General features: G+C 42.7%; 1 protein-coding gene across 1 annotated transcript in view; it reads right to left on the bottom strand.

Annotated features, from left to right (window-relative positions):
- Positions 1–1230: 1230 nt before the first annotated feature.
- Positions 1231–21379, bottom strand: part of LOC143816391 (septin-10-like) — an 89830-nt gene continuing 69681 nt past the window's right edge. Inside the window, exons 9-11 of the mRNA XM_077296677.1 lie at positions 12549–12681; positions 5433–5617; positions 1231–1988 (exon numbers count right to left, since the gene is read on the bottom strand). Coding sequence (XP_077152792.1) covers positions 1979–1988; positions 5433–5617; positions 12549–12681 — 328 coding nt within the window. The 3' untranslated portion in view covers positions 1231–1978. The remainder of the gene's footprint in view (positions 1989–5432; positions 5618–12548; positions 12682–21379) is intronic.

Consider the following 21379-nt stretch of genomic DNA (forward strand, 5'->3'; position numbering starts at 1 on the left):
CTCTTGCGGAGACTAGCGTTTCCAGAAGAGAAATTGACATGCTGCAGTCTGGAAAAACGCGCCGCATGTCCGTCTCCGTAGGTGAGCAGCGGGTGTCTGTGGACGCATAGTGGTCATGGGATTTCTTGAAATACCATACGCTATGCTGTAACATCTGGCAGCTGCGGGTTTGACGTCCAATCTGCAGCATTTATTGATGGTGACATTAAATTAGGGTATGTGCACACAAGGATCAACCCTGCTAAGCTGTCTATAAGGGAACATATCGGTAGGTCGTAGGAAGCTGGATAAAATGATATCTTATCTGTGATCTGATCTCTTCTCCAGAGAAATTCATGTTTTTCTTATGTGTAAGTTAGCTGTTAAGATCTATGGGATGGACACATCTGCACAAGAATCTGCCTTCAGAGTTTATTATAAATGAAATGGGGCATTACCAGTGTGAGAAACGTAACTAACACCGAACAGCAGAACTGAACTTTGTCTCATAACAAACCTGTTACAATTCAGCAGAGCCGTAGCTTCTAACAATATTGTAAACCTGGCTGCCTGTGAGATGGCAGCTGAGAGGAACCTGCAGATGTGTCAGTTAGGCCGGGATCACACATGCGAGAAATACATCCGAGTCTCGCATGGTAATACCTGGCATTGCCACCATCACTCAGGAGCGGAGAGTGCGGCCGCATAGCAATACATGCAGCCGCACGCTCTGCTTCAGAGAGACGGCGGCAATGCTGGGTATTGCCATGCGAGACTCAGATGTATTTCTCACATGTGTGATCCTGGCCTTATAGTCACAGCTCTGCAGTGAGATCAGGAGAGCAGCCATTACATATCACACTGGTTACACCTCCTTTTATTTAAAATAAGCTTTGGAGGCAGATTCTCATTCAGATCAGAGTCCGGGGCAATAGCCCTCAACAGCGCACTCACATATATAAGAAAAAGGTGGATTTCTCTTAAATAAGACATCAGATTACAGATATCAAGGTATCATTTTATTCAACTTTCTATGTATGACCTGCATGCCTATGCAGATGGCTTAAGAGGGTTGATCCCCAGATGCCCTGCAAGCCTCCCAGATTACTGTAGGTACATTTAAAGCTTACATTTGTGTAAAGAACTGGATTATTTGTCATCAGCTAAAAGAGACTAATGAACATTATGACCTTTTATTCGACCTTTATTAGACCTTCGCTCTAAAAAAGAAGACAGTGAGAAACAGTAAAATAACAAAACACCAAATAACTTTACTTTATGTTGATTAAATCAAATGTAACAATTCTTTTTAATAAAAAAACAACATACCGTAATAAACATTTGAAAAAAACTGTTCTACGTGCAACTGTTTTTATGGTGGGCTACCAGAAGATTGGAAATGACTTGTTTTTGAACATACAGAAAATAAAACCCCTTATTGATGTGTTAGAATACTTTACATTTTTGAGTGGCATTTATACACTTCTATAAGCAGATCCAAATGTGGACTGACACAAAAAAGACTTTAAGGGCCTCTAGACATGTGTGGAAGGTATTTATGTGTTTTGTAAGCGTCGCCCATGTGATTGCAGTTCGAGGCAGTAAATTCTCAGTGTCGACATCTTATGATCTTCTGCAGCTTTGCAACTGGCTTGAATTCAGTAGAACATACGCCACTTCCTAAACAGAATATTCCTTAGGCTTTTCAGATTGCCCATGCTATCCTTGAATATAAATCACATCCCCTCTTATCACATATAACTGTTCCATCTAAACATATCTGAACATATCCAAATTTTTAACAGTCTTGTAACAAAGCAGCGCCCCAGCAGTCTTGTCTTTTCCTTTGGTATGATTGAGCTCCCCAAGTCTAAGGAGCCCGATGGTTTAATAAAAGGGTTACAAAGTAACGGGGTAGAGAGAATACGTTTTATTTTGTAGTAAAGAATGAAAAGAAAATGCACGCCTGCTTATGTAGTATCATGTCAGCTTTGTTTGATCACATGAACCTGCAAAGCAAAAACACAGAAAATGTAATATATACAGACATGGAGCATTATTTGCAGTGAACACTTTTTTCCTATTAATTTTACCCTGTCAGTTTTATTTATGTTACTAAATTGATGATCCACTTTTGACTTTGATATTATATATGCTATATGTCAGCAAATATAACATATACTTGTTTTTCTATATCAATACATTATCATTTCACCAGATATGAATAACTTAAATTAATGTAATGGAACCCACATCCATCTTGAAAATAAGGTCTTTGGAAGTATTGTTGGTCACATGCACTGTCACTGTTCTTAAAGGAAATGCCTCATCATAAAATAGCCTACAGGTCAGTACCTACCAGTAAAAGATCCAAACACAGCAATTTCCTTCGCTCCCATACACTTTTTTGGATTGAACCCCTAAATACTGTGATCATACCTCCACAATTACATATGAATGGCATATGCTGTCCACTTGTTAATAAGACTCTGTTCACATAGCACAAGAAATACAAACAAAACAAACAAACTGAGGTGCAAGGTTGTGATACAATTGCATAAAAATAATATTTACTGAAATATACAAAAGCACACGATTACAATAATGTTAAAAATAGTGTATGGTGGGTGAATCCAAAAAAGATATAGATATATCTATGATATAAGCAGATAAATAAAGTAAAGTAGGAAAGCAGCAAATAGTATCAGATATTAGACTTTAGTACTGGGAGTCCCGACTTACAAATATCCAAGTTACATATGTCCCTTAGTTACCAATGTCAGATCTTAAGGAAAAAAAACTAACATACCTCACTGCTGACCTCTTCAGCTGTCGTCTGGTCCTCTTTCCGCCATTGCACTCTGGCCTCTTCACTACAGGCCAGGCCGGAGCTCACTGTGCATTGTAAGGTCGCATCATCACAACCTTATGACACACAGCAAGCTCCGGCATGGACACAGACAAAGTCTTGGCCTATTGTGAAGAGGTCAGAGATGCAACGTGACAATGACGCTAAGAGGACAGGACGGCGAGGTGAGTATTGATAAGAAAACCCCCACTAATACTCACCTTTCCGGCTCTCTCCTTTCTGCTGCCACGTGCCGCATTACCAAATCTTCCGGCCGCGTCCAAGCCCCACGGCATGTCGTCGCAATGTTGATGTTGCGACTTTATGATGCACAGTGACCTCCAAGGACTGCACGTAGCCATTAGTCCTGGCCTATAGTGTACAGGCTGAAGATGTGGTGCATACAATGACAGAAGGAGGAGGAGGAATGGAAACCGTTCAGCAGAGGTTAAAAAAAGGTAAAGAATTAAATATCTCTCCGGGCCCTACTGTTCAGTCCTCTTCTTTCAGCTTGAAGACCATATACTGGAATCTAATATACTTCAATATACTATTTGTTGCACTTGCACTTTACTAATCTATCTGCAGCATGTGTACAATGGATATATGAATTAGGCTAGGGCTACATGGCAATATGTATGGCGCGACACAAATTGCAAAGACGAATTCCACCTTTCGATGTAATGATTTCCTATGGTGTTGGGCTGTGACCTGAGATACTCTGTGAAAGTCACATGCTTCCAAATGTATCAGACTTTGTCGCTTGTCACAAGTGACAGACTCGCCATAGACTTCAATGCAAGTCACACGCGATAAGCAATTAGTTTGCGACTTGTTGGCAACTTGGCTCTTTTATTTATGGCCAAATCAGAGCTTTAAAATACTTTTTAAAGATTAAAGTTATTAATAGACTTGGTGACCTGCAATACTAAGACAGGTTATCAATTTTTTTGTTATTCAGTTCGGAAAAAACTAAGGTTTTGGGGCGATCGTATTACAATGTAAGTTTATATGAAGGGACAGTACAGAGATTTTTCTAATCCTCTTTTTACACCTAGGCCTGCAATTGTGATAAGGGACATCCTCTATGTCTAGAAGAAAAAAGGTTTAATCATCACAGACATAAATCATATTCTTTACAGTTAGAGCAGTGAAACTATGGCACATGATGTTGTAATAGTTGATTCACGGCAAAATTTCAAGATGGTCTTGGTACCTTGCTTGAAAAATATAATATTACAGGTTATGGGTACTTAATATGGTGAGGGGCCTTTGATCCAGGGAACCAGTCCAATTGCAGCATGGGAAGAATCTTTTCTGCTTAATATGGGCAATTAGAATCCCCATGGGGTTTTTGCCTTCCTCTTGACCGACATGTTAGGCTATAGGTTGAACTTGACGGACTCATGTCTACCTTCAACCTTAAAAACTATGAATAGCTAGCGCGTAACATGTTGCTATGTAGCCCCAGCCTTAGTGTACTTTTTTGGCTTCAACCACCATATGTTTTTTAATGTGTCTGAGTAGTAGGTTTTAATCTTGCATAACTGTATTCATTTGTATATTCAGTGAAGAAATAATTTTTTTATGCAATTCTATATTACTTTTTTTCTCACCCTATTTACTATCATTCTTATTGCTTGGTCTTAACATGTGCTTATTTAGGCAGTCTGCATAGCATTTTATAAGATTATATTCACACAATTTTTATTTATTTTTTTACTTAAATCTCTATCACACGTTACATTACTACAGAGCACCATATTTATCATTCGTGCTTTTGCTAATTATTTTGACTGTTAGTTGCGTTTCATACATCTACAAATTACCTTATTGCTATCCTTCCTCTCCTACTCCTGGAAAACTGCTCGCATGTTGTAGGATTCATTTTTATTGCTTTTTAAAATTTAATTTATATAGCTTTTTAGATTCATTGAGACTTGTTTGTGGGTTGTTTGGTCATCTTTTCTGTACGATTACACTCATTATATATGACTGGAGAGAGCCATATTTTGGCTAGTAGTAGTTCAGTAACTAGCTGTCATAACCACGTGGATGTATTAAATGGAAATAGACTCTTAGGCTATGTGAACACGTTGCGGATTTTGCTGCAAATCCGCAGCAGTTTTGACGCTGCAGATTAGCAGCTGTTTTCCATGAGTTTACAGTATCATGTAAACCTATGGAAAACAAAATCCGCAGTGCACATGCTGCGGAAAAAAACACGCGGAAATGTAGCGTTGTTTATTCCGCAGCATGCCACTTCTTTGTGCGGATTCCGCAGCTGTTTACACCTGCTCCATAATAGGAATCCGCAGGTGTAAAACCACATGTGAAATCCGCAAAAAAAAAAAAAGCGGTAATTCCACAGGTAATCCGCAGTGCGGTTTACCTGCGGATTTACAAAAATCAATAAGACTTTCCGCAACGTGTGCACGTAGCCTTAGGGAAGATTTAGCTTTGCCTTAGATAAAAAAAGACCTAAATTCTGTAATTTGGTAATGTTCAGTTGTGGTGTATACCATTCACTAGTAGAAAAAGTTCTCACTATAAGATGCAGCTTCTCAGTAATCAGTGAGCGCATAGGAGAGTAACACATACTTACGTTTTGCGATCCTTTTTCAGGCTGCTGTTGGAAACCGTTCCAAATGCTTGTCCTTGTAGGAGGTCTGCCGCTGCCTTACGTTTATTAAAAGCACTAATTTCTTCTTGCAATTCTTTTCTTTTGTCCTCTAGACTTGTCCTTTCATCATGATGGTGTCTCTTCAGCTGCTCAAATCTGTTCTGAAGCTGTATAAATCACATACCTTATCAATATTCTGTAAAAGATATCCTTATAAGCACTACCAAACAATGGTAAAAACGATATAAATGTAATTATGGATCCCAACAGACGTGTCCATGCTGACATGCATCTTCTAGACAATACATGTAATACATAGCGATGTTTCTGCTGCATATACATGAATTTCTTCAAGCCTCAGTCAGACATTTCTGCGGTGTGTGAATATTACCCATAAAAGGTTTTTCCCATCGCAGACGGTTGCCTCTACGTCCAGGTTTCGCTGGAAGTGAAGCCATAGATACAGCAGAGTTGCTGATCTACACCTTGTCCGTGAGTATCAAAGAAATGAATAGGGAACTTGGGAGTTACAGAATCAGTGTTACTTCTGTAACTTCCATTCATTTCTTTTTTTAAAATCAAACTATTTTTATTGAACAAACCACAGTTACTACATTTTACATTTTCATAAATACAGTAAAATGACAAAGACATAAAAATCTGTGCATTTAACATTGCAGGTGCCACCCTATGTATAAATACATTACAATGTACGGACCATTGGGTAACCTCCATTCCACGTCTCAGACAATGTCCCAATCCCCAAGTAAGCCCCTCCCCAATTAATCCCCAAGACCTGTTTTCTCTTTGCCAGGACAGCACCCACTGAGAGAGGGGACCCCGCCCATAGAACAGGGCATACAGAATAAAAGGGGCAGTCCGTCTCTTCTCCTCCACAGTTGGTTTCCTGTTCCTAGGGGAACCTGCAGAAGAAAGAAGAGTACCTAGGCCTATGCATGCCGCCTGTGCGGTGTCCAAGAAAATGGCAGGGGCTGCGGCACCAGAAGCAGCGTCGGGGGAGCCCTGCCGGTCAGTCTTCCCCCTCGTCTGGCAAACAGATCGTCAGGCCCGGTTCCGGGAAAAGCCGTCTGGGCTCACGAGGAATGCGGTGCAGGGCAGGCACAGAGGCAGAGTGTGAGTGGCAGCCGCCTGGCGTCTCCACAGGCAATACTTCCGGATGGTGGTCGTGCATGCGCACTGGCCGATGCATCATTCCTGAACCGGAAGTGCTTGGAGTGCTTCCAGAGGTACAGGGAGGCGTTCTCCATAGGGGCGGTAAACATAAAATCCGGCAGCTCCAGTGCGGCTGGCGTGCTAAAGGATCTCTTCCCCAGGAGAGTCTGAGATGCACCGACCAGTGGTGGAAGTGCAGACGCACAGCATTATGAAGAGCAGCAGTGGACGCTTCCAGAATCGGTACCTTATTGCAAGCTTCACTGGGTGAATGTGATTTAACTCTGCCTATTAAGCTGATTCCCCTTCTTACCTCCCTTCCAGGCTAAGAAAACAAAAAAATCTAAACATAAAGAGTGTACCTTCTGCACGCAGCCCCTTCCTGACGCCTGACCTAAAAGACTGTGCCAGGGTTGCTTCAGCCAGACATTACAAGGGGAGGCTATGGTGGTATCCGTTGATGTACGAATGATGATAAGGGAAGAGCTCCAGGCCTTAGAACGGTCTAGTAGACCTGAGAAACAGTGACAAGAGGGAAAATGTTACCCGTCTCCAGCTCGGATTCCTCAGGTTCTCTGGTCTCTCTGACTTGTCGTCGTCATCATCTGATGAGGAAGGTTGTTCGTGTTTTCCCATTGACAGTATAGACAACTTGGTGAAGTCAGTCAGGAATACCATGGGGTGCTCGGACACAAAAGAAACCAGGTCTACGCAAGACATTATGTTTGCGGGTCTAGCACAGAAAAAGAGGAGAGCCTTCCCGGTTATTGCAGCAGTGAAAGATTTGGTAAAGAAGGAATGGGACAAGCAGGGTCAGCGAGGGTTCCTCCCTTCATCTTCTAAAAGAAGGTATCTCTTTAGCGATGACGAGTTAACAACCTGGTCCAAAGTCCCCAAAGTGGATGCTGCAGTGGCGTCAACTTCTAAACACTCGGTCATGCCTGTGGAGGATGCGGGCATTCTATCTGACCCGCTAGACTGCAAAGCAGAGACATTGCTAAAGAGGGCATGGGAGTTGTGTACCGGAGCCTTTAAACCAGCTACATCCAGCACATGCACAGCAAGGTCAATGCTAGTTTGGGTGGACCAGCTGGAGGAACAAAATCAAGGAAGGGGCATCTAGGGAGAGGTTGTTATCCTCCATTCCATTGACCAGGGGGGCCACAGCGTATCTAGAGGATTCCCTAAGTCTGGCGGCTAGGTTGGCTGGGTTGGTTAATTCTGCTCGTCGTGCTCTGTGGCTGAAAAGCTGGAAAGGTAATGCGCAATCAAAAGCTAAATTATGCGCAATCCAATGCCAGGGTGAGTTCCTGTTTGGCCAAGTACTTGAGATCCTCACCAAGGCGGGAGAGAGAAAGAAGGAGCTCCCTAACCAGTCTGTTCCATCCTACAGGAGAGGGTTCAGGAAGCGCCCGTTTAGTAGGAGAAAGCCTTATGAAAACCAGGATCGCTGGTACACAAAGGAGGTCAAACAAAAAGTGTCCCTCTTTAGTGGATCCTCTTCCAGAAAGGGTAAGAGATTTCGTTAGTCCTGACCCTCCAGTGGGAAATGGAAGGAAATCACTTCTAGTTCTTGGATCCTGAACTTAGTAACATCTGGGTTGAAGCTGGAATTTCATAAAATTCCCCAGGATTCTTTCATAATGACCTCTCTTAAAATCACCCGCACAAGAAGCTCTTGAGTTAGAAATTTTGAGTTTGTTACCTAAAAATGTCCTGACGGAGGCCCCGGGGGATCAGGAGGGAAGGGGATTTTATTCCCCTTTGTTCCTGATCTTCAAACCGGATGGTTAATTTAGGACTATTATAAATTTGAAGAGGTTAAATACTTTCCTTTGTAACCACACCTTCTAAATGGAGTTGATTATTTCCCAGATGTGTGATGGCTGTTTTGGATCTGAAGGATGCATATTATCATCTCTCCATACATGCCGAATACCAACAGTATCTCAGAGTGGCAGTCATCTTGGGAGGTAGAAACCAGCATTTCCAGTCCGCAGCAATGCCGTTTGGTCTTTCTATGGCACCTCGGGTGGTCACAAAAGTGATGTTAGAGGTGATGGCTTACGTACCTCAGCCGGACACGCTAATTGTGCCATATTTGGATGATTTCTTGGTAGTAGGGAAATCTGCCTCCCAATGTAGAGGTCGCCTGGCTGATACGACTTCATCCTTACAGGCGTTGAGGTGGATAATCAACTTCGACAAATCCAGACTGGTCCCGGTAACTTCAGTCTTTCCTGGGTCTACACCTAGATTCAGTAAGTCAAAGGTGTCTCCTCCCAGAGTCAAAAATGTTGGTAATAATAACAAAGGTTAGGACAGCAATGGATAACCCTCGGATGTCCTTAAGAGATGCCATGTCCCTTCTGGGGTTCTTTACCTCCTGCATTCCAGCGGTCCAGTGGGCCCAGTTTCATACCCGATGCCTGCAGCAGGAGATCCGAGGTGCAGAGGAACGTCTGCAGGGTCACCTATGGGGTAGTGTGACCTTGTCCAGGGAAGTGATAAACTCCCTGTCTTGGTGGTTGGAGAAGGACAATCTTTCTAGAGGGGTTCCTTGGCTAGTAAAACCATCCAGGATAATTACTACTGATGCTAGTCCTGATGGATGGGGGGCTCATATGGGGGGACAACCTACCCCAGGGGCAGTGGGACACAAGGGAGGCGGATGACTCCTCAAATTTAAAAGCAGTCAGTCATGCATTGCATCACTTTCTCCCACAGCTCCGAGGGTCTCATGTGAGGATCTTGTCAGACAATACAGGGAACGTTTTAGACCGGTGGGGACCGCCATCTTTTTGTCTAGGCCCGAGTGATGCCTGTTCCAGGACGTAAGGACTGCGCTTTGAAGGTGTCTTGAGTAGTGATGAGCGAATATACTCGTTGCTTGAGATTTCTCGAGCATGCTCGGGGGTCCTCCGAGTATTTTTTAGTGCTCGGAGATTTAGTTTTTCTTGCCGCAGCTGAATGATTTATATCTGTTAGCCAGCATAAGTACATGTGGGGATTCCCTAGCAACCAGGCAACCCCCACTTATGCTGGCCAAATCTCGCAATCTCGAGTAACGAGTATATTCGATCATCACTAGTCTTGAGTGGGCCTGACTCACACTTGGGATGCAGGATGTCATCAGTCCTAGGATCCTCATGGCGTATCTGATGGAGGTCATCTTCCTCTGTAACGTACAGATCCAGCTTCTGATCTCCTCCTGATTCACGTGGGGTAGGTAGGACATCCTGCGATGGGAATCGAGGAGGACCCCTAAGAACACCTGGGTCCCTGGATGTAAATCGGATTTTTCCAAGTTTATTTGCCACCCTAGATCCTCCAGAACTTTTATAGTGCGGGATAGCTGTTTGAGGTGTATAGCCGAGACTGCTACCAGCAGGATGTCGTCCAGGTAGGGAACCACGATAATCCCTTGTTTCCTCAGAAAAGCTGCCACCTCCGTCATTATTTTCGTAAAGATGCACGGGGCTGAGGATAGGCCAAATTAGAGGCATGTGAACTGGAAATGATGGTTTGAATCGTGATGGTATAGAGCGAACCTCAGATATTGGCGGTGGTCTGGGTGAATCAGCACATGATAATACACATCTCTTAGATCTAAAGTGCACATGGTGTTGTCTCTATGAGTTGAATGACAGATTTTATTGTCTCCATTTTGAATCTTTTGTATCTTACCCACTTGATTCAGGGGTTTTAGATTTATGATGGTGCGATATTTTCCCGAAGGCTTTTTTATGGAGAATAGGGAGGAGTAGTGGCCCTGATCTATTTCTACAATAGGTCCTGGCTCGACCACCCCTAATTCTAAGAGATTTCTGACATCTGTCCAGAGCCTGCTTTGCGCGGAAAGGGATTGGGGTTTGGTGATGCAAAACTGATGGGGAGGGAGTTGGGCGAAATCTATCCTGTAACCTTCTCCTATGGTTCACAGGATCCATTTGTTGTCAATTATGGCCCCCCACTCTGTTTGAAAAAACTGCAGTCTCCCTCCTACTTTCCTGGCGTTCCTGGGTTATAAAAGCGTTTATGAAATGCAGCACTGGCCCTGAATAAAAAGTGAGTTTTAGTTGATATATGACAAAACTGGTGACAGGTTCCCTATAATAGATGAACAGTTTATGTGCTTCTCCCAAGGGAGTTAAAGGGAATCAGAAGAACTATACTACATTTCTATACATTTCTAAATGGAAGTATTTGCTAATATTATCATCATTACACCTACTACACATTGTGATAGGATCTTGTAGTTGGGAATACCACTTTAAAAAATTATCATACCCTAGGTGCTCAAGATTGACCACAGATTCTCAATTGAATTAAGGTCTGGGCTTTCACTAGGTCACTTCAAAACATTTAGACGTTTCCCCTTAAACCATGCGAGTGTTGCTATAGTGTATGCTTTGGGTCATTGTCTTGTTGGAAAGTGAACCTCAGTCCCAGTCTCAAATCACTGACAAGACGAACAGGTTTTGCTAAAAAACATCCATGTATTTTGCACCATCCATCTTTCCCTCAACTCGGACTACGGCTAAAAAACATCCCCACAGCAGCATGATGCTGCCACCACCATGTTTCACTATGGGGATGGTGTTCTTGGGGTGATGAGCTGTGTTCGTTTGGGGCCAGACCTAGCGTTTACCTTGGTGGCCAAAAAGTTCAATTTTGGTCTAATCTGACCATGTCACTTTCCTCCATACATTTGGGTAGTCTCCCACGTCTTTCGGAAAACTCAAAACGAGCCATACAATTTGTGTGTGTAAAGGCTTTTTTCTGGCCACTTTTCCATAAAGGCCTCCTCTATGGAGTGTACAGGTTATTGTGGTCGTATGGACAGATACTCCAGTCTCTGCTCGGGAACTCTGCAGCTCCTTCAGTGTTACCTTTGGTCTCTGTGCTTTCTCTCTGAATAGTTTTGGTGGGCTGCCCTTTCTTGGCAGGTTTGTTGTGATACCATGTTTTCCATTTGATGATAATAGATTTGATGGTGCTCCGGGGGATCATCAGAGATTTGGATTTTTTTTTTTTTTTTTTAATAACCCAGCCCTGATGATTTGTACATCTCAATAACTTTGCCCCTGACTTGTTTGGAGATCTCCTTGGACTTCATGGTGTTGTTTGGTTAGTGGTTCCTCTTTCTTAATGGTCTTGCAGCCTCAGTGGCCTTTCAGAAAAGGTGTGTATATACTGACAGATCATGTGACACTTAGATTGCACTCAGGTGGACTTCCTTTCACTAAGCATGTGACTTATGAAGGCAATTGCTTGCTCCAGAAATTTTTAGGAGCTTCACCCCCAAAAGGGGTGAATACATATGCATATGACAATTTTACAATTTTTAGTTATTGGATCCCACAACTTGAATGCCTATATTTTTCTCACTTCTCTTCACCAACTTAGACTATTTGGTGCTGATGTATCATAAACAAATCAGATTACAAAAATATTTAAACACAGGTTGTAGTGTAACAAGATAGGTAAAAAGCAAATACATATGCAAGCCACTGTAACTTCAATGTGTCTGCACATTTATAGGCCAACAATTTAAAAACTATGAGCACTGCTATATATTTGCACAAGTAGTCTAATCATATTGGGTACCGTATAGCAACTTGTTTTTCCTATGTTTTTTTTTCCTGGAAGGGAGCAATTTTGCAAAACTTCTTTAAAGTAAATTTTGTAGTATGAACAGGAACAGAACTCAATGTATAGCTGTGCATGCTCTACACTGGAATTACATGTGGTCCTCATTTGTCTAGTGACTTGTATGTAATTATTGGGGCTGGATGAGGGTTTGATTTTAAAAAAAGCTAAGCTATCGCATTGTAGGATCTAGCAACGTCCAGATTTGTTTGGCCTTGTAAAAAAACCGGTCAATACTAAAAAAAAAAAAAAGGTCAGGAATGGATTTTGTACCTCTCTCTCTGCCTCTTTCAGCACAGTCTCCTTTTCTCTCACTCTTTGCACAAAGGTCTGTCTCATCTCTTCCTCCTTCCGCTGCAGATCCTCGAAGAACTCTTGGCGTTTGGCTTCATATGTTTCTTGTAAACTGCAGTACAAACAAAATACATTGTGATTCCATTGATCTAAGAACTAAAAATTACCCCAAATATCATACCATTCCACCAACGTTAGATTTTTTTATTTCGTTCTTTTAGTGCAAGGTACCAACAAGGGGTGGTCATTCACAAGGACCTGATGCTCTACAGATCTGTGTTCTCATTGCAGATATGACCATTATTCCTTCCATAGCTTGTTCTGGTTGGACACAGATTTCATAAAATATAGTTTGTTGTTAAAGGGATCTGTATCCTTCGCCCATACACTAAATATAGCACATTAGTACAGAAGTCAGTCAGGTTATGAAGGGCAGGTATCTGGACATGATACACGCCGGTTTTGTATTCAGCAGTGCTATAAGGCCTATCTCTCTAATGCAGAGTTCTGTTTGGCCCAATGTTTTACTGTAACTTCAATATAGTGCAGTTACTGATGACATACAGTTGCTCAAACACTAGATGGCAGCATACATTCAGTGACAGAATTACAGATTCGCTGCTCTTGTGCTACTTACACCAATCAAATGTTTCTTTCTAAAAGAAACTGTAACCAGCAAGTACTATCACTTCTAACTCAATATAATATGAAGTATTGCATATTTATAGATATTACAAGAGAAAGTATAGTCCTATCCAATCCTCAACTGCAACCTAATAAAAACATGTCTGTAACAGACAGTATTGTGCTATTCATGCAGCCACAAAAGCATTACTGACTGTGTAATTTTCAGTGGAAGACAAATAACTGGAGGCTGCATTTGATGTTCTCTGTTCACCCCATTAACTGACACCTACTACACTCCCTGACAGAAGTTATGTCGCTTATCCATGTTATGTAAATAAAAGCTTATATCCTGACATTAAATTCATCCATTGGTTGTATAAATTATTCTTTTGAAAGCTGAAACCCTCCGAAATGTGGTTTAGGTTAAGAAAATAAATTGGCATCAATGCAGAAATATTGATCAGTTAATGGACACAGAATGGTCAGATTTTGGCAAGACAAAAGTTTTGTCGCCTGGTCATATAATGCACCCAATCCTAGTTTACATCCTCACCTGTGCTCAGTAAATGATCGGTTAATTAGTGTGTGTATAAAAAGAAACCCAGCACACCAGACCTTCGCTTGAACTGCAACTTGAGCTCTGACAACATCCCAAAAATCCACCCTGCGACCAAAGCCTGGATTATCAAGAGGCTGAAGACCAGATCCACTGCAGAGGTGGCTGGCAGCTTTAATGTGTCTCAGCGTCAAGTACAAAGAATTAAAAAAAGATTTGAAGAGACTGGAGATGTGTTTGACAAGCCCAGGTGCGGCAGACTCCGCAAGACAACTGCTCAGGAGGAACGTTTGTTGGTTAGAAAATCCAAAGCAAACCCCTCTTCCACTGCAGCAGAGCTCTAACAGGCCTGGTCACCTCAAGTCCCTGTGTCAACAAGAACAGTTTGTAGGATTCTGTCTCGAAATGACCTCCATGGTGGATTTCTCTGATGAATCTTCAGTAGAATTACACCACACCTACTGGAGCCTGTATGGATCCAAAATACACCCAGAAAACGGTTACATTTGGTGGTGGAAAGATCATGGTCTGGGGTTACATGCAGTATGAGGGTGTGCAAAACATTTGCAAGGTGGAAGGCAATATCAATAGCCTAAAATATCAAGTAGTATTAGCTACCGCTATTTCAAATCATAAAAGTGGTGAAATTCTGCAGCAGGATGGTGCTCCATCTCATACATCCATCTCTACAACAAAGTTCCTCCAGGCAAAAAATATCAAGGTGCTCAAGGACTGGCCAGCCCAGTCACCCTTGGAAGACAAAACCAAAGAATCTAGATGAACTCTGGGAGGCATGTAAGACCGCATTCTTTGCTATTCCTGATGACTTCATTAATAAATTGTATGAATCATTGTTGAACCGCATGGATGCAGTCCTTCAAGCTCATGGAATTCACACAAAATATTAAATATGACTAATAGCACCACAACTTCATTCACCAATGTTATGCAACATATATTTGAATTTTAAGTTAATTGTTTGAATATCACATTACTTTCTGTTGGCGACAAAACTTTTGTCTTGCCAAAATCTGACCATTCTGTGTCCATTAACTGATCAAAATTTCTGCATTGATGCCAATTTATTTTCTTAACCTAAACCACATTTCGGAGGGTTTCAGCTTTCAAAAGAATAATTTATACAACCAATGGATGAATTTAACGTCAGGTTGTAAGCTTTTATTTACATAACATGTAACATATATATCTAGTCTCCTGTCAGCTTTCCTGAAGAGGTGGGTTTTTAGGTTCCGTCTGAAGGACCCGAATGTGGTTGATAATTGGATGTGTTGGGGCAAAGAATTCCAGAGGATGGGGGATATTCGGGAGAAGTCTTGGAGGCGGTTGGGTGAGGAGCGAATAAGTGAGGAGAGAAGGAGGTCTTGGGAGGACCGGAGATTACGTAAGGGAAGATATTGGGAGATTATTTCAGAGATATATGAAGGAGACAGGTTATGGATGGCTTTGTAGGTCAGTATTAGTCATTTGAACTGGATACGCTGAGGGAATGGAAGCCAGAGAAGAGACTTGCAGAGGGGGGAAGTGGAGGAGTAGCGAGGAGAGAGATGAATTTGTCAGGCAGCAGAGTTCAGGATGGACTGGAGAGGTGCAAGGGTGTTAGCAGGGAGGCCACAGAAGAGGATGTTACAGTAGTCGAGGCGGGAGATGATGAGGCCATGCACAAGCATTTTAGAAGATTGAGGGTTGAGGAAAGGACGGATTCTGGAGATATTTTTGAGCTGGAGGCGACAGGAGGTGGAAAGAGCTTGGATGTGCAGTTTGAAGGACAGGGCAGAGTCAAGGGTTACTCCGAGGCAACGGGCTTCCGGTACGGGGGAAAGTGTGATGTCGTTAATTGCGATAGACAGGTCAGGTAAAGAAGATCTATGAGATGGAGGAAAGATGATGAGTTCAGATTTGTCCACATTGAGTTTGAGGAAGTAAGAGGAGAAGAAGGAAGATATGGCTGATAGACACTCCGGGATTCTGGACAGCAGAGAGGTGACATCTGGGCCACGAAGGTAGATCTGAGTGTCATCAGCATAAAGGTGGTACTGGAATCCATGAGACTTTATGAGTTGTCCCAGGCCAAGTGTATAGATTGAGAAGAGTAGGGGTCCTAGAACAGAGCCTTGGGGGACTCCAACAGAGAGAGGATGGGATGAGGAGGTAGTGTGGGGGTGGGAGACGCTGAATGAGCGGTTGGAAAGGTATAAGGAGATCCAGGATAGGGCGATGTCTTTGATGCCAAAGGAGGAGAGAATCTGTAGTAGGAGGCAGTGGTCAACTGTGTCGAAAGCAGAGGACAGGTCTAGAAGGAGGAGTACAGAGTATTGTCCATTAGCTTTGGCTGTAAGTAGGTAGTTAGTAATTTGGGTCAGGGCAGTCTCAGTTGGGTGATGGGGGCAGAAACCAGATTGTAGATTGTTAAAGAGCAAGTTAGATGAGAGGTGGGAGGAAAGTTCAGCATGGAAGATTGCAACGAAACATAACAGATGGCAAACTTCTTTGTATTTGATCATCTGCAGCATACCACACATAAAGCAGTTATATAGTGCTGGTCAAGAACTAGAATGCTTTCCTGGTCCTACACCAAGCGTCATATAGTGCTGGTCTAAAACTGTAATGCTTTCCCTGTCCTTCACCAAGCGTCAAATAGTGCTGGTAAAGAACTAGAATCTTTTCTTGGTCCTACTTTAAGCCTCATATAGTGATTGTCAAGAACTAGAATGCTTTCCCGAGGCTAACGCAAGCCTCATATATGGGCAGGACGGTGGCTCATTGGTTAGCACTGTTGCTTTGCAGCACTGGGGTCCTGGGTTCAAATCCCACCAGAGACAACATCTGCAAGGAGTTTGTATGTTGTTCCCGTATTTGCGTGGGTTTCCTCCTGTTCGTCCGATTTCCTCACACATTTCAAAAACACATGGATAAGGAAATATAGATTGCAAGCTCCAATGGGAACAGTGCCAATAATGTCTGTAATGTAAAGTGCTGTGGAATTAATGGTGCTATATAAGTGATTAAAAAAAAATAAATATATGGCTTGTCAAGAGCTGTGAGGCTTTCCTGATCCCACACCAAGTCTCAAAGAGCTAGAATTTTTTATCCTGGGCATACACCTCATATAGTTCTAGTCAAAAATTAGAATGCTTTTCTGGTACTACGCCATGCATAGCAAGTGATAGTAAAGAAGGAGAATGCTATCCCAGGCCTACTTCAAGCCTCATTCTAGTTCCTGACCAGCACTATGGTATATGCTTTTCTGGTTCTATTTCAAGCCTCATATGCTGGTCAAGAACTAGAATGCTTTTCTGGTACTACACCGATCTTCTATGAGGTAGTAATGAGGAGTGTCTACTAGACAATATACACATTTTTCAGGGGTCCCGTTATGTAATAAGTTGGTAATTCCTGGAATACTGTAAGGACTCCCAGTGTCCGGCTTCCTTCAGATATCCATCTTCCTTATTCGGATATCCATCCATGTTTTGTTAATAGAGACCATTAGAGAACACACAACTAAGATTCCCACATCTAACACACAAAAGTCCCAGCTGCAGCTGCTCTCAATACTGTCATGTCAGCCTTGGTCACCGATATAGCTGGAGAAAGAAGATGGGACAGTGGTTCAATTGTATTACTTGCCTTCTTCTGCACAGAAGTCTCACATTACACCAAGTACTACTGGTAATAAAATCTGCATTAATTAGCAATTTATTTTCATTAACCCGTAAAGCTATATTACTAAACGAGCTCCAGTTTCTTTTGTGCACCATACTGACAGATGAAAGCGGTCTAGAAGATTGCCATTAAAGCTTGTCAGAGTTGCACCAGATTCACTAACACCATTTTAATTAACAGAGCATAATTTTGCGGCTCACAATAATGTCTTTCCTAGGACGGTCATCAGAATCATACCCAGCCAGAGCTGCAATGCTACAAATACAAAAAAGATGTTTTGTGCAGTGTTCGATGTTGCGTGTAAAAAACTGCTAAACTTTTGTTAGCGTGGGAAAAATGTAAGGCACTTTTTTTTTAATCCCTTGCTGACATGATACACACAACCTCCTTATGGCAGACCACACCACGTTCCTTTATGTGATACAGAAAGCGTGTACAACACAACTCTTATGCAAATCATGTATGCCATTTTTGGGGCACTTCAGAGAGAGAATTCTGACTCGTTTAGCTTAGTAAATCAGCCCTAATGTTATGAAAGTAGCACGTGAGATATTTGGGCAGAACAGATGACAAATCATATGTTCTGGGTGACAACTTTAGTCAATGCAGAGTTAGGCTGGGGTCACACATGGCGTAAGACAATACGCCACGTATTATACGTCCGTACTACGGCCGTAATACGGAGAAATGTTCCCAAAATAGTGATCCGTAGTCAGGGTGTGTCAGCGTATTTTGCGCATGGCATCCTCCGTATGTAATCCGTATGGCATCCGTACTGCGAGATTTTCGCGCAGGCTTGCAAAACCGACATCTAATGGATTTATGTGCTCAAATGTTAGGGAAAACATATATATATATATATATATATATATATATATATATATATATATATATATATATATATATATATATATGTCATTGAGACACATATATATATTCTGTATTTAGATTTCATTCAGCGCGATATCTGTGAACAGCCGGTAATTCAATTGCCGGCTTTTCATTTCTCCTGCACAAACCCGACAGGATATGAGACATGGTTACATACAGTAAACCATCTCATATCCCCTTTTTTTTTTGCATATTCCACACTACTAATGTTAGTAGTGTGTATGTGCAAAATTTGTGTGCTGTAGCTGCTAAAATAAAGGGTTAAATGGCGGAAAAAATTGGCGTGGGCTCCCGCGCAATTTTCTCCGCCAGAGTGGTAAAGCCAGTGACTGAGGGCAGATATTAATAGCCAGGAGAGGGTCCATGGTTATTGGCCCCCCCGTGGCTACAAACATCTGCCCCCAGCCACCCCAGAAAAGGCACATCTGGAAGATGCGCCTATTCTGGCACTTGGCCACTCTCTTCCCACTCCCTGTAGCGGTGGGCTATGGGGTAATGAAGGGTTAATGTCACCTTGCTATTGTAAGGTGACATTAAGCCAGATTAATAATGGAGAGGCGTCAATTATGACACCTATCCATTATTAATCCAATTGTTGGAAAGTGTTAAAAAACACACACACACATGATTAAAAAGGATTTTAATGAAATAAACACAGCGGTTGTTGTAATAATTTATTGTTCTCGCAATCCATTTCCAGGCCCTCGCTTGGCAAAATAATAAACACACAAGATACATACCTTCTGATGTCAGATCACGTCCCACGAAGTAATCCATCTGAAGGGGTTAACTAATATTACAGGCAGAGCTGCGATAAACCACTCGCTCGTGCCTGTAATCCCCGGGTGCTGAAAGGAAAGCAGGATCTATACTTACATTGAGTCGCGGTGAGGCGCCCTCTGGTGGATGTTCTCCTGAACTGCAGCCTGGGAACTTTTTCCCACGCTCCAGGTCATATGAGGACATCCACCAGGGGGCGCATCACCGCGACTGAAGGAAATGTAGGTCAATGACCTACATTTCATTCATTCGCTGGGGAATTACAAGCACGGAGCACAGCTGCATTTAGCAGGGCTCCTGCCTGTAATATTAGTTAACCCCTTCAGATGGATTACTTCGTGGGACGAGACGGTTCACCAGAAGGTATGTATCTTGTGCGTTTATTATTTTTCCAAGCGAGGGTGTTCCTGATGGATTGCGAGAACAATAAATTATTACAACAACCGCTGTGTTTATTTCATTAAACTACTTTTAAATCATGTGTGTGTGTTTTTTAACCCTTTCCAACAATTGGATTAATAATGGATAGGTGTCATAATTGACGCCTCTCCATTATTAATCTGGCTTAATGTCACCTTACAATAGCAAGGTGGCATTAACCCTTCATTACCCCATATCCCACCGCTACAGGGAGTGGGAAGAGAGTGGCCAAGTGCCGGAATAGGCGCATCTTCCAGATGTGCCTTTTCTGGGGTGGCTGGGGGCAGATGTTTGTAGCCACGGGGGGGCCAATAACCATGGACCCTCTCCTGGCTATTAATATCTGCCCTCAGTCACTGGCTTTACCATTCTGGCGGAGAAAATTGCGCGGGAGCCCACGCCAATTTTTTCCACGATTTAACCCTTTATTTCAGCAGCTACAGCGCTGAAATTTTGCACATACACACTACTAACATTAGTAGTGTGGAATATGCAAAAAAAAAGGGGATATGAGATGGTTTACTGTATGTAAACCATGTCTCATATCCTGTCGGGTTTGTGAAGGAGAAATGAAAAGCCGGCAATTGAATTACCGACTTTTCACTAACAGCGCTGCGTATTTCTCGCAAGTCACACTGCTGGTCCGTGTGGAATCCGTATTTTTCTCGCCCCCATAGACTTTCATTGGCGTATTATTTGCGCAATACGCTGACAAACGCAGCATGCTGCGATTTTGTACGGCCGTAGAACGCCGTATAATACTGAACCGTAATATACGGCTAATAGGAGCAGCCCCATTGAGAAGCATTGTGCCGTATGTAATGCGAGTTTTACGTACGTAGTTTTTGCGCTCTTACGTACGTAAAACACGCATGTGTGACCCCAGCCTTATAATGTATGGCACTTGAGCATTTCTAAGACCTGAACAAAGGAGCAAACCAGGACTATAACTCCAGATACATATTAAGATGGATTTATTAAACATGCGGATTATACTGACGTCAGCAATTATAGTGTCAAATCATTTTAGTAATACACAGCAGTGTTAGCTGGACAGCTAGGAGAGGAATGCTGCCAGAGTCTGGTGGGTGCATACGTCACAATCATTCATCTCTGTACTCAATGGACAGATAGTAAAGGTACCTTCACACGAAGCGACGCTGCAGCGATAGCGACAACGATGCTGATCGCTGCAGCGTCGCTGTTTGATCGCTGGGGAGCTGTCACACAGACCGCTCTCCAGCGACCAACTATGCCGAGGTCTCCTGGTAACCAGGGTAAACATCGGGTTGCTAAGCGCAGGGCCGCGCTTAGTAACCCGATGTTTACCCTGGTTACCAGCGTAAAAGTGAAAAAAACAAACAGTACATGCTCACCTGCGCGTCCCCCAGCGTCTGCTTCCTGACACTGGCGCTCAGTCAGTGTCAGGAAGCAGACGCTGGGGGACGCGCAGGTGAGCATGTACGGTTTGTTTTTTTTACTTTTACGCTGGTAACCAGGGTAAACATTGGGTTACTAAGCGCGGCCCTGCGCTTAGCAACCCGATGTTTACCCTGGTTACCAGTGTAAAACATCGCTGGTATCGTTGCTTTTGCTTTCAAACACAACGATACACGGCGATCGGACGACCAAATAAAGTTCTGGACTTTATTCAGCGACCAGCGACATCACAGCAGGATCCTGATCGCTGCTGCGTGTCAAACTAAACGATATCGCTAGCGAGGACGCTGTAACGTCACGGATCGCTAGCGATATCGTTACAAAGTCGTTTCGTGTGAAGGTATTCTATACCAGGGTCGTTTCATCAGATTGAAATAAGTTATTATTTAAGTAATTCCATTCATAATGAATA

The sequence above is a fragment of the Ranitomeya variabilis genome, chromosome 3 (assembly GCF_051348905.1).
Source record: "Ranitomeya variabilis isolate aRanVar5 chromosome 3, aRanVar5.hap1, whole genome shotgun sequence".
NCBI classification, from domain to species: Eukaryota; Metazoa; Chordata; class Amphibia; order Anura; family Dendrobatidae; genus Ranitomeya; species Ranitomeya variabilis.